The following is a 13,205-nucleotide window of genomic DNA, read 5'->3' as shown; positions in this document are numbered from 1 at the left end:
AATAACAACATATCACTTTATGTGAAGTAGGTACTTTTCGTTAATGACATATTTGGAAACTAAACGCAGAGAATACTCAAGTAGGTATAAATTATTTGATACAAGCGGACGTGACAGAGTCGCAAAAGCCCTCCAAAATTTATTCATTACTAGCTGACTCGGCGAACTTCGTTCTGGCTAACAGTCGATTCTGGGGGGAAACGGATTGTTAGCAATGTAGTTTGATTGCTAGCAATATATCCTATTAGGTCGACCTCCGCGTGGTTCCCCCTGGTAACCATTGTGAACATTTCTTGTTGAATTCGTCACGATGGACTAACTGACCTGCTTCATCCTCACCTGTCATCCTTCACTGATGCCCCGCCGGTGTATACCGATAGCGCGGGTGGGATTGTCATTCCATTTTCACCCATTAAAAAAAAACCGTCCACTGTTGAACATAGGCCTCTCCCTTAGAATATATAGATAGAGTATTTCCATACAAATGCTTCGAAAAAAGCGGCTCAACTTTATCATACAATTTTGCGTGACAAATATTCCTTTATTACTTCTATATTTATTTTGTCTTATAATTTTTAAACATTTTTTAATGCGCAAAAACTCATTTTATTTATTAAATAATTAAATATATGTAAATACGTCAAGATACATTGTGTGCGTAAGTATATAGAACACTGATAAAAAAAGTGTCAGTTAAGTGTCAAATTAGCTGACAAGAAATTCGACTCGTTTTTGAGATTTTTGACTTCATTAGGGGGGAAGGGATTGTTAATAATGAAGTCTAACAACCCCATTGCTAGCAATATACCCCATCAGGTCGACGTCCACGCAGTTCCCCTTGGAAAACATCGCGGTCAATTCTTATGGAATTCGTCACGGTGGGCTAACTGACCTGCCTTTTCATTCTCACCTATCATCCCTCACTGGTGCCCCGCCAGCGTATACTAATAGCGCAGGCGGGGCAACCATTCCAATATCATCCATAAAAGAAGTGAAATAATTAATATAGGCATTGAATAAAAATAAACATAATCTTCGAAAATAATACTCCAAATACGCGAACAAAGTCACGGGTAAAAGCTAGTATAATTATACGTGTGCTTATTGCATAATAAAACGGTATGTTACTCCATTTCTCACAAAACAAAATAATAGTGTAAAAATAAACAAAAATAATCGTGTAGAGCCATTTTCCACGCGATGCGTCGTGGACCACACACGTCGCCTGCGCAACTGCCCGACCGCAGTTTTAATCAACAATCGAACATTCAGAAACGAACTTTATTGCTATGCAATAAGATCGTTTTACAATGCAAACTGTATGTGCAATGATTTAAAGATCGTTCCTATACATTTGTTAGGGGAATTTCGACTTTAAAATACTGCAGTTTGAGGTTATAATCGAGTGCAACGTGTGTAAAGTGTAGCAAAATTGATTTGTTTTCTTTGTAAACTCACGATTTAGCAATTTCTGTACGTGTTGTTTGTTGCTTACCCGACTATGTTTAAAGCCCGGCGTTGCTTGAATTAATTGGGATAATTCGGCGTTTATTGTGGCTACATTGGCGGTTTAAAATTTTTAAACAGTGGGGAGGAGTCGGTTTTTTTAATGAATGATAATGGAATGGTATACGCTGGCGGGGCACCAGTGAGGGATGATAGGTGAGGATGAAAAGGCAGGTTTTATTTTTTAAGGGATGATGTTGGAATGTCCGAGTGAATGGATGGTTCTACACGATTGCTCGAAAGCTTCAAATCACTTAGCGGGTTATGGAGAGGGTTTTTTTTTAATGGGTGATAATGGAATGGTAATCCCACCCGCGCTATCGGTACACACCGGCGGGACACCAGTGAAGGATGATAGGTAAAGATGAGGTAGGTCAGTGGGCTATCGTGACGAATTCAACAAGAATTGTTCACGATGGTTTCCAGGGGGAACCACGGGAGGTCAACCTGATAGGGTACATTGCTAGCAATAAGACTGGTAGTCCGCATTATTAACAATCCCTTCCCCCCAGGTTTTTTTTATACAACTTAGAATGGCAAACAAGCAGACGGTCCACCTGATGGAAAGTGGTAACCGTCGCCTATAGACATGAGCAGTACCATGCACATAACAGAGTATAGTGTTTCGCCCATGATACCCCCCATGCATTGCCATTCCTGAGAATTCCAGATACATTACATTGAAAATATTTATATGTGTGCGTGCGTTGTAGATACGCGGTTCCGCGTTCTAAATTTAAATTAAAAGCGCATTTCGTTTAGCAACAAGCACTGTTTTGTTTCAAAAATAGAAACAGTATTTTCAATAGTCACAAAATCAATACGAGACCAACACGGCAGTGAACTCTGTCGGTTGCAAAAAGAATCATGAAAACCTGTTGAGAATTTATTTATTTATTTATATTCACACTTATCACTATTTCTACAGGTATTATAACCTAATACAATAGTGTGGGGGGAAAGGGATTGATAGTAATGGGATTTAACTGTCCCATTGCTAGCAATACACCAGGTCGACCTCCACGCGGTTCCCCCTGGAAGCTATAGTGGTTAATTCTTATTCTATTGTTTATTATGGGCCAAGTGACCTGTCTTCATTCTCGCCTGATACCCTTCACTGGTACCCCGCTAGCGTACACCAATAGCGCTAGCGGGGTTACTATTCCATCTTCACCTATTGAAAAAAAAATACAATAGTGTAGAGGGAGAAGGGATTATTAGTAATTAAGTTAAATTAAGGAATTATTAGTGATTAGTAGCCAGGTCGACCTCCACGTGGTTCCCTCTGGTAACCATCGTGATTGATCTATTGTTAGATTCATCACGGTGGGCTAACTGAGCCGCTTTCGTCCTCACCAAAAAAATACAAACGAACTAAGAAGCTTCTTCTTATTTATTTATTAAACACAAGAAGTTTAGTTTAGTTTCGCCTAGTACGGGGTCCAATGTACTCATGCAACATGGGTACATTGGACCCCGCACTAGGCGAACCTGTACTGCGGTAGTTTTGGAAGTGAGTTAATTAAAAATACATGAAGAATAATTTATTTTATTACATTCTCTTGCATTCGTAGAATTAATTAAAAATAATTAATTAATTAATTGGCTCTTTTGTGTAGTTTTACAAATTAGTATTAATTATGATAAAATTTTATTGTTTTCGGGTTTCCTTTTTGTTTATTATTTTTGGGTTTTGTAGATTTCAAAATAATACGCTTATTATAATATAATTTAGGCGGTAAATTTATGTAGTAAAAAACATAGTTTTTTAAATGACTTTAAAAAGAAACAGGTTTTCTTATGAAATTCGTCACGTAAGTCAATAAGTATGTATCGTTTCAAATAAGGCCTAATGCCTTATCCTTATTGAAAATTTCAAAGTTTAATCACATGTTTCTATGACGTCTTTAATACATAAAATGAATAATTAATTTGTTTTAATTTAATAACTATCGGTTACTTACGTCTAATTAGATCGAAAAAGCTCGACTAATTTCGAAATAACTCCACCTGCGTTATCGGTATATGCTGGCGAGGCAACAGTGAGAGATGATAGGTGAGAATGAAAAGGCAGGTCAGTTAGCTCATCGTGTGAATACACTCAGAATTTAACACGATGTTTTCCAGGGGGGACAACGAGGAGGGCGACCTGACAGGATATATTGCTAGCAATGGGGCTGTTAGACCTCATTACTAACAATCCCTTTCTCCCAACGGGGAGGGTTAGATGGGAGTCTCGAGGCGAATCCATTCACATATGTAAAATTCTAATGAAACATTTTTCTCACCAGATGGCGTAACGAGAGAAGAAGAAAATGGCAGCCGTGTCTACTACGGTCCACCTTCAAGATTCGAGGATAAAAGTGCAAGATCAGAGTGACGATGAGCCCTACTCGCCGAACACGAGAGATACCACCAGTCCTGAGTACCACGACGAAGAAAAGCAAGAAGAAAGATCGATACATACGTCCTCTTTCTCCATTCACAACGTTCTGAAGAAGGAAAGAGATAGCAACAGCCCAGAAAATGTGTTCTCGACGGAAAAACTACTGCAGAACACACCAAACTTCGATGATACAATAGAAAGTTCTAGAAATTCCGAGAGCGTAAGTCCTCAGTTGGACGACGATGAAAATCAAACGAACGAATCGAGAGCCGAGATCAGCGTAGACGACAACTCCTGTTGCAGCGATGATACAGTTCTATCAGTCGGCAATGAGGCACCGGTTTCCAATTTCGACCAGACAGAAAAATCCCAAGATACAACACAAAGTTTGACGTCCTTCAAACACATCCAAACACACCTGAATGCGATATCCCAGTTGAGTCAAAATTTAAACATGAACCAACCTTTACTTCTTCGACCGAGCCCCATAACCCCAAATCCGCTGATGTTCTTGAACCAACCGTTGTTGTTTCAGAACCCATTGATCAATCAGGTCGATATGAAATCTGGTATAAGAATGCCCATACCACAGAATAATATGAGCGTGAACTATGGATTGAATTTTGGTGTCAGGAAAAACGGGAATCAAACCCAAGAATTAAGAAGTACTAGAACAGATGAGAATAGAAGATTGAATTATATGAGTCCAAAGTCACCAGAAAACGAGTCTGCCAGGGATTTTATCAATCAGAGTTGTCTGAAATTTAGTATAGATAATATATTAAAAGCTGATTTTGGGAGACGAATAACGGATCCTTTAAATAAGCGAAAAAATCTGAAGACGAGGCAGTATGAAACTAAACCGGTTCCGGTGAAGGAAGTCGTGCCTCCTAAGCCTGATGTTTTAGAAGCGAGGGTGCCTGAAGTGAAACCAACTGAGAAAGGAGGTGCAATTGACTTGTCTAAAGTTGAAGACGGCAGCAGTAACCAAGGGTCTGGATCTGGTAAGAGAATTATTTAATTTATTTAGCAGTAAAACCTTTATGCTTCTAGTCATAGGTTATTTATACAGGCTCAGAATAAGTCATGACAAATGTTATTGATTTTGTAATATTATCAGACCAATTTCTAAATGCAGAAAATCTGAAACAAGTAAAGTTTAAACCTTTTTAAAAAGAAAATGTTTCCATGTCTCCATATCGGTATCAGCAGTGTATTTAAAAGGCACGAAGGCATAATCGTTTAGTTCCCAAAAACACCCATGCGTTGGCAAAGCAATAGATAATAGACAATAGAATATCCTATAGAAAGTATAGGCTATCTTCTTATAGACCGCACAAATCCTAAAAAGATTCTAATAGCCATTGATGTTGTCTTTGTCGAAGATAAATTTAACCAGCATCCTGATCACATTGAGGTACTATCCTTATATCAGCAACCAGAACTTGTTCTCATATTCCATCCAGTTCAAGAAACTTAACCTCTTGTAGAACCTGAATATTTAGTGTGTGAACAGTCAGTTTCAAAATCTGAAGTTTCCCCTTCTTCACAGCCTATAATCAATACACATATATATTGGGGCTATTCATGGGCATGTCTTTTGATCCCGGTACAGAATGAAGATTAAAGGAAGGGGTGGCCCCTTCTTTTATTGGGGGTATTAAAAGAAGCGACTAAGAGAACTCAATGATCGAGGGATAGGCAGCAGCATACCTCTTAAAACATCACTAAAGCCTGCAGTTGTCAACTCGCCTGCCAAGCATGGCAACTATTGTTAAAACTCTTTAATAGGCGAAGCCCTATGTTCAGTAATGGAACGGCTGGTATGTTGATGACGAATGGGCATCACAGTGCATTTGTGATGCCCACAGCGCTGTTCATGTCTTTAGTGAACGGTTACCACTTTCAAATAGGTGGGTTTTTTTTTTTCAATTGGGCCCTGAGCTTGTTTGCCAGTCTATGCTGCATGAAAACAGACAAATATTGTCACTGCTTATTAACCGATTTCAAAAAAGGAGGAGGTTCCATGTTTGACCGTATATTTTTTTTCTATCTAGAGATCGAATGAGCTGTTGTTGTATCAGCCATTAACTGTCCACTGCTGAACATAGCCTCCCCCATGAGGGGGGTTTTGCCAGTAGTTGCCACGCTTGGTAGGTGGGTTGGCAACCGCAGTTTGGCTTATGGTGATGTTTTATAAGAGACGCTACTGCCCATCCCTCTATTATAAGCTTGCTTAGTTTTTTTTGTTATGTGTGATGGAATGGTAACCCCGCCGGCGCTATAGTATACATACATATAATGGCGGGGCACGAGCGCAGTATGATAGGTGAGAATAAAGATAGGCCAATTAGCCCATCGTGATGAAAACACTTGGAATTCAGCACGATGGTTTTCAGGTAGGATTTGGTTATTTGTTATATAGGGGGATTGGGTATATTGCTAGCAATGGGGCCCATTATTAACAATCCCTCCTTCCAACTTGCTTAGTCGCCTCTTACAACAACCACGGGAAAATAAGGGGTGGCCTATTCTATGTCGGGACCACACGGCTAAACGAATGAATGAGAAATATTCCGATCTCTGTAAAGCATGTTAAAAAGGTGTTGATTTGTGATTATTGCCATCGAATGACAGTAATTCGATTTTAAGTAAAACAATAGTGAAGAATTGATCATGTCATGACTCCCTAATTGTATTTAATTGGATGTTCATGTCAATTGGTAATAAATTTTTGAAAAATAGGCTGCCAATTGCATAATGAGAGGTTAGTGTAATCTTAGGTGGCATAATTAGACTCTTCTATGGAAGTGACGGTACTTCTATATTCGAAGAACGATACAAAATTGTTCATTGTGATTAGATTTTATTGGTTAGTCGATTGCAACTATATATATATATATATTTTTTAAATTATATAGATAGAGCATCGAGTCTTCAAAACGGGTCAACTTTTTGTTAGCTAATTGTCAAATTAGCTGACTCGTTTTGTTGTATCAGTGTTCTATATACTTACGCACACAATGTATCTTGATGTATCTATATTTAATTATTTAATAAATAAAATTAGTGTTTACGCATTGAAAAGACGCGAAAAATTATAAAACAAAATAAATATTGAAGTTATAAAGGAAACACTCGTAACTATTTATCACGCGAAATTGTATGAAAAAGTTTTTTTTTATACAACTTAGAACGGCAAACAAGCTGACGACCCACCTGATGGAAAGTGGTAAGCGTCGCCTATAGACATAAGCAGTACCATGGACATAACAGAGTATACTGTTTCACCCATGATACCCCCATGCGTTGTCATTCCTGAGGACTCAGGTGTTATTCCTCTGTACCCAGTAAATTCACGCCATATCCCACCCTTCAAACCGAAACACAGCCATGCAAACACAACTGCTTCACGGTAGAAACACGAATGGGACAGAGGTACCCAAGCAATCGACTTTTGTACAAAGTCTCATTTGTATGAAGACACTCTATCTATATAATCTAAGGGTTGTTTATTTACATATACAAGTATATATCCTATATTTATATCTTTATATTATTCTTTTATAATTATTATTATCAATATCAAATCAGCCTTTAACTGTCCACTGCTGGACATAAGCCTCCCCCTAAAAAGGTTTTGCCAGTAGTTGCCACGCTTGGCAGGCGGATTGGCAACCGCAGTTAGGCTTTGGTAATGTTTTAATAAGGACGCTGCTGCTCATCCTTCGTCCTACTTTAGTTGCCTCTTACGACACCCACGGGAAATGAAGGGGTGGCCTTTTCTATACAGGGGCATACACGGCAATATTTCTTAATTATAGATAGATAGATAGATACTCTTTATTGTTCCCTCCAAAAGATTACAATAGTAAACTTATTATAAATATAAACAATTACAAGAAATAATCACAATGAGAAAACAATGGGCGGCCTTATCGTTAAGAGCGATCTCTTCCAGGCAACCTTTGGATGGAGAGGAGTAATTATAAACAATTTGGTGGGAGGCACGATGAGAAATTTTGTTAGTTCTAAATGTAGGAGATGTGATACATATAATAATATAAATATTATCCCTACTCATTATTATATTTATATACATACGTTGTACACACACATATACATATATATATATATATATATATATATATATATATATATATATATATATATATATATATATATATTTTCACATATACAAAACATATACATACATACATACACACATATACATACATGGATATAAACGCCTACACAAATACATAAAAATATATAAATACTGTTCACGAAAAGTATGCAAGTAATAAGTATGCTAACCAGACATAGACGCATTATCGCAAAGAGCGATCTCTTGCAGGCAACCTTTGGATGGAGAGGAGTAATTATAAACAGTTTGGTGGGAGGCACGATGAGAAATTTTGTTAGTTCTAAATATGGGAGATGTGATAAAAAAAAATTATGGTGTCGTGCCATCAATTTTGCCAATTTTGGTACTTGGTATTCATGGTGTTGTATGTTACAGGGTCGACGAGTGGGGACGGTCCAATGGTGTGGCCGGCATGGGTGTACTGCACTCGGTACAGTGATCGTCCTAGTTCCGGTGAGTACAGCATAAATGGTGTTCACCACACCAAAAAAATTTTTACCACCACCGTGGAATATTTACTTATTTAACTCTTTATTGCACCATATACAAAAATATACAATGACAAGTGAACAGTTCAAGTGAAACACAGTAACATTTTTTTTTTTATACAACTTAGAATGGCAATCAAGCTGACGGTCCACCTGATGGAAAGTGGTAACCGTCGCCTATAGACATGAGCAGTACCATGGACATAACAGAGTATACTGTTTCGCCCATGATACCCTCCATGCGTTGCCATTCCTGAGGACTCATGCTCATGTCTATAGGGGACGGTTACCACTTTTCATCAGGTGGGCCGTCAGCTTGTTTGCCATTCTAAGTTGCATAGAAAAAATTGTCATTTATCGCATAGAAATTTATCAAAATTGGTTCAGTCGTTTTGTTTTTAGACCAAAATATCTGATTTTGTGACCCTTAAAGTCAATTTTGTTTTGAGACACAAACTTATTTCATAAGGGATTGGTAATTCAAATTATAAGACTAGCGGCCTGTCCCGGCTTTGCATGCGTGGACATTTTTACAACATTTTAAAAAGTGATTATTGTGACATAACGATAATAGTCAGACATATAGTATCGCGAAGTGTTTTGTAGTTATTGATATTTTCTTCAATATTGTAGAACATACTTTTCACCAATAGTTTCCGCAGCGCGCGCGACCAAAGATATTTTATAGCATTTTTTACACCTTGAGTTACGTTACTAAAGTTTTAGTAAGGACCCTAAATTTTTCTAGCAATAAATATAGCCTGTGTTACTCAGGGCGAATGTAGCTTTCTAATGGTGAAAGAATTTTTGAAATCGGCAAAGTAATTTTTGCGTTTATTCATTACAAACATACATACACACAAAAATACAAATCTTTCCTCTTTATAATATAATATTAGTGTACAATACGAATTCATTAAAACATAATCTCGTTACTGGAACGACGTAATAAAAATGCCTATCCGAACATCACGTGAAAGTTCACGACAAATTTTCCAGAAAATCAAACCCGCGACCCTTGAATGGGCAATCTGCAGTTAATAATAATAAATCCACCCACCCCTCACATCTCGAGGGATGTTCTCTGGGGCATGGTTATCGAATTATGAACCATGTCTCGGTTTATTTAGTTTAAAGGTTAGATTCGTGGTTTAGAAGGGGTTGTATTATTAGGGGTGTGACCAGTTTGTTTACGAAAGTAAGTAAAATGTAGTTTAGATATGGATTATAGTAAGCTGATTATTTTAGGGGGGAAAGGGATTGTTAGTAATGGGGACTGAGAATCCTATTGCTAGCAATATACCCAACCAGGTAGACCTCCTCGCGGTTCCCCCTGGAAACTATCATGGTTAATTCCTGATGAATTTATCACGATTCATCACATTTGTCCTTACTTTCTTAATGAATTAAACTAATTTAAAATGGGGGGAAAGGGATTGTTAGTAATGGAGACTGAGAATCCTATTGCTAGCAATATACTCAACCAGGTCGACCTCCTCGCGGTTCCCCCTGGAAACTATCATGGTTAATTCTTGATGAATTCATCACGATGCGCTAACTGGCCTGTGTTCATTCTCATTCATAAAATATATATATATATATATATATATATATATATATACAAATCAATAAATATGGTCGTTTGAGAAGTACAATTCAAATATGTATTTTATAGTCATTATTTCAATTAGGGACGGCCTGGTACCACTGCTGTAGGGTTGAGAGTAGCAATCAACATGCAATGTGCTTACTACGTCTTACGTTCTATGCTTACAACCTTATATATGTATATTGTAAACTAGCCCTTTCCCACGGCGTTGAAAGAAAGAAAGAAAGAAAGAAAACATTTATTGACATTGGCGTTGCCCGCTTCTATGTAGTTCCCGCATATCATTCCCATTGGAACTCTTCATGAATCCGGTTTTATTTATTTATAAATTACCACACTTACAGTATCCCAAAACGTATAGTGAGCCGTAGGTTTATTTTACAAACCTAAAAATAATAACAACATTTAAAATTATATCTAGCTAGCGGCCCGTCCCGGCTTCACACGGGTGGACATTTTTACAACATTTTAAAATGTGGTTATTGTGACATAACGATAATAGTTGGACATATATTATAGTATCGCGAAGTTTTTTGTAGTTATCGATATTTTCTTCAATATTGTAGAACATACTTTTGTTCTATCACCAATAGTTTCCGCAGCGTACGCGACCAAAGATATTTTATAGCATTTTTTTTTACACCTTCAGTTAGTAAATAAATAAAGTGTATTTTATGTGAAGTTATGATAACCTATCCGTGGTACAAATTTCATTCGAATCCGTTAAGTAGTTTTTGCTTGATAGAGTAACAAACATTCATGTATAATCTATACTCACAAACTTTTTTTTGCATTTCGAATATAGTAGTAGAATAAATAAATAAAAAAAAAAAAAGAAATAAAAACCTTTTACTGCAAGCCACTATATAAATTATTATTACTCTATAAATTAAAAAAAAAAAGTTTACACTCTTATCTATGGCAGCGCAGCAACGAAAAAAAACTTACCTACTAGTGATGTGCAACTATAAATCTGTATATTCGCAAAAAAAAAGGAAACACGTTTTAATTGATTATTTTCTAATAGATCAAATCATTTGTGAAGCTAAGTAATATGTTTAGTAATGGGAGGGCAGTGCCGATCAATTAACTGGTTAACAGCCTTGTTTATGAGTTATAACGTGAGTGAAGTGGCTTGTAGTGATGTCTCATGATCGATTGTCGATTAATCATCGTTTAAACATCGATATATATTACAATTAATTATTATATAGTGTACATGTGTATATTATACTAGCGACGCGCCCTATATTTGCATGATTTTTTATAATTTAAGTTTGTGTTTCACAAAAAATCGATTCCATCAGTTATTATGAAAAAATGAAATTACCAAATCGGTTTACATATGAAGGAGTTATAACACAACCGAATTGAGAATCTCCTCCTTTTTTGAAGTCGGTTAAAATATTATATACCACCTGTTCGCTATTAATAATAAAATTGATTGAATATTTATGGGTTACAAACAAAAAATCTATCCTTTCCTCTTTATATTATTTATCTAGATACTTGTAACATATATAATTCAAGTTTACGTTAGTTTTTTTTTAATGAGCGATAATGGAATGGTAACCCCACCCGCGCTATCGGTATACACCGGCGGGGCACCAGTGATAGATGATAGGTGAGGAAGCAGGCCAGATAGCCCATCGTGACGAAATTAGCAAGAATTGTTTACGATGGTTTCCAGGGGGAACCACGTGGAGATCGATCTGATAGGGCATATTGCTAGCAATGGGGCTGTCAAACTCTATTGCTAACAATCCCTTTCCCCCAGTTTAAGTTAGTTTAATTCATTAGGAAAGTAAGAACAAATGTTATTTTTAAATTTATTTATTTTAATCAAACACTACGCTTCTTATTAAACACAATCGATATATCGATCAACAATCGATATATCGATCAACAATCGACACACAACGATTGCTGCGCAACGCTAGTTACTAGCGTCCATCCGTTTCGCGGTATCTTTTACAAAGTTACAAATTACAATACACTTGCTGTCATTATGTACATGTGTGTGTGTTTTTTTGATGAATATTGTAACGCTCGTCTAAGCGTATCAACATAGAACTAGGAATGGGTAATAGTGATACCGATTCGGTATCTATATATTGGGTTCCTCTGGACATTGATTTTTTTATACAACTTAGAATGGCAAACAAGCTGACGGCCCACCTGATGGAAAGTGGTATCCGTCGCCTGTAAACAAGAGCAGTATCATGGACATAACAGAGTAAACTGTTTCGTCCATGTTATTCCCTATGCGTTACCATTCCTGAGGACTCAGGTGTTATTCCTCTGTACCCTGTAAATTCACGCCATATCCCACCCTTCAAACCGAAACACAGCCATGCAAACACAACTGCTTCACGGTAGAAACACGAATGGGGACTATTAATAATTAATAATATAAAAAGCTTTTCAATACTTTTTGCGCGAAAGAGTAGCAAATATCGACGACTCATTCGTACGTACTCTTTCGCATTTATAACAGTGGTTAGTAGGTACGCATTATCGCCAATAACACCTGCTCGATCATGCTCCCAAGTTATTTTTCACAGCCGTCGTAAAAAAAAATAACGAAACGAAATAAAACTTAAAACTGTTTTCACGCTTGTACAGAGATAGGGAGAGTAATTGAAAAATGTCCCCCGCGACATCGACGGCTAATGGCTCGGAATGTAATGCGTCGAATAGGGACTCGACTGTCGACAATCGATACGAAATATCGATAAACACGGTTTCATCACTAGAATAGCCATATTTTTTCTACAACTATGCACTATGAAGCACGCATACGGCCAGTGTAATGGTAAACCGAGTTATTGAAGCCTATGAATCCCTATAACATCAGGGATGTTGCCAACCCTTAAGAAATCTTAATATGCCTTTTTTTAAGTACCCCATGCTCTAGGGAAAGCCTCAGCAGTAAGATCATTCCAGAACCTGAGTGTTCACGGGAGGAAGCTCCTCTGAAACCGGACTGTGCGGGGGGGAAGGGATTGTTAGTAATAGGGAAGTTAGTCTCCATTGCTATTAATATACCCTATCAGGTCGAACTCCACG

General features: G+C 37.2%; 1 protein-coding gene across 1 annotated transcript in view; it reads left to right on the top strand.

Annotated features, from left to right (window-relative positions):
* Positions 1 to 13,205, top strand: part of LOC113516321 (homeobox protein invected-like) — a 91,936-nt gene that overhangs the window by 18,304 nt on the left and 60,427 nt on the right. The window contains exons 2-3 of the mRNA XM_052901102.1: positions 3,798 to 4,896; positions 8,415 to 8,492. Of these exons, the coding sequence (XP_052757062.1) occupies positions 3,822 to 4,896; positions 8,415 to 8,492 (1,153 nt within the window). The 5' untranslated portion in view covers positions 3,798 to 3,821. The remainder of the gene's footprint in view (positions 1 to 3,797; positions 4,897 to 8,414; positions 8,493 to 13,205) is intronic.

This window comes from Galleria mellonella, unplaced genomic scaffold (assembly GCF_026898425.1).
Source record: "Galleria mellonella isolate WM207_F2 unplaced genomic scaffold, CSIRO_AGI_GalMel_v1 utg746, whole genome shotgun sequence".
Lineage (NCBI taxonomy): Eukaryota > Metazoa > Arthropoda > Insecta > Lepidoptera > Pyralidae > Galleria > Galleria mellonella.
This window is presented reverse-complemented; position numbering and strand designations above follow the sequence as displayed.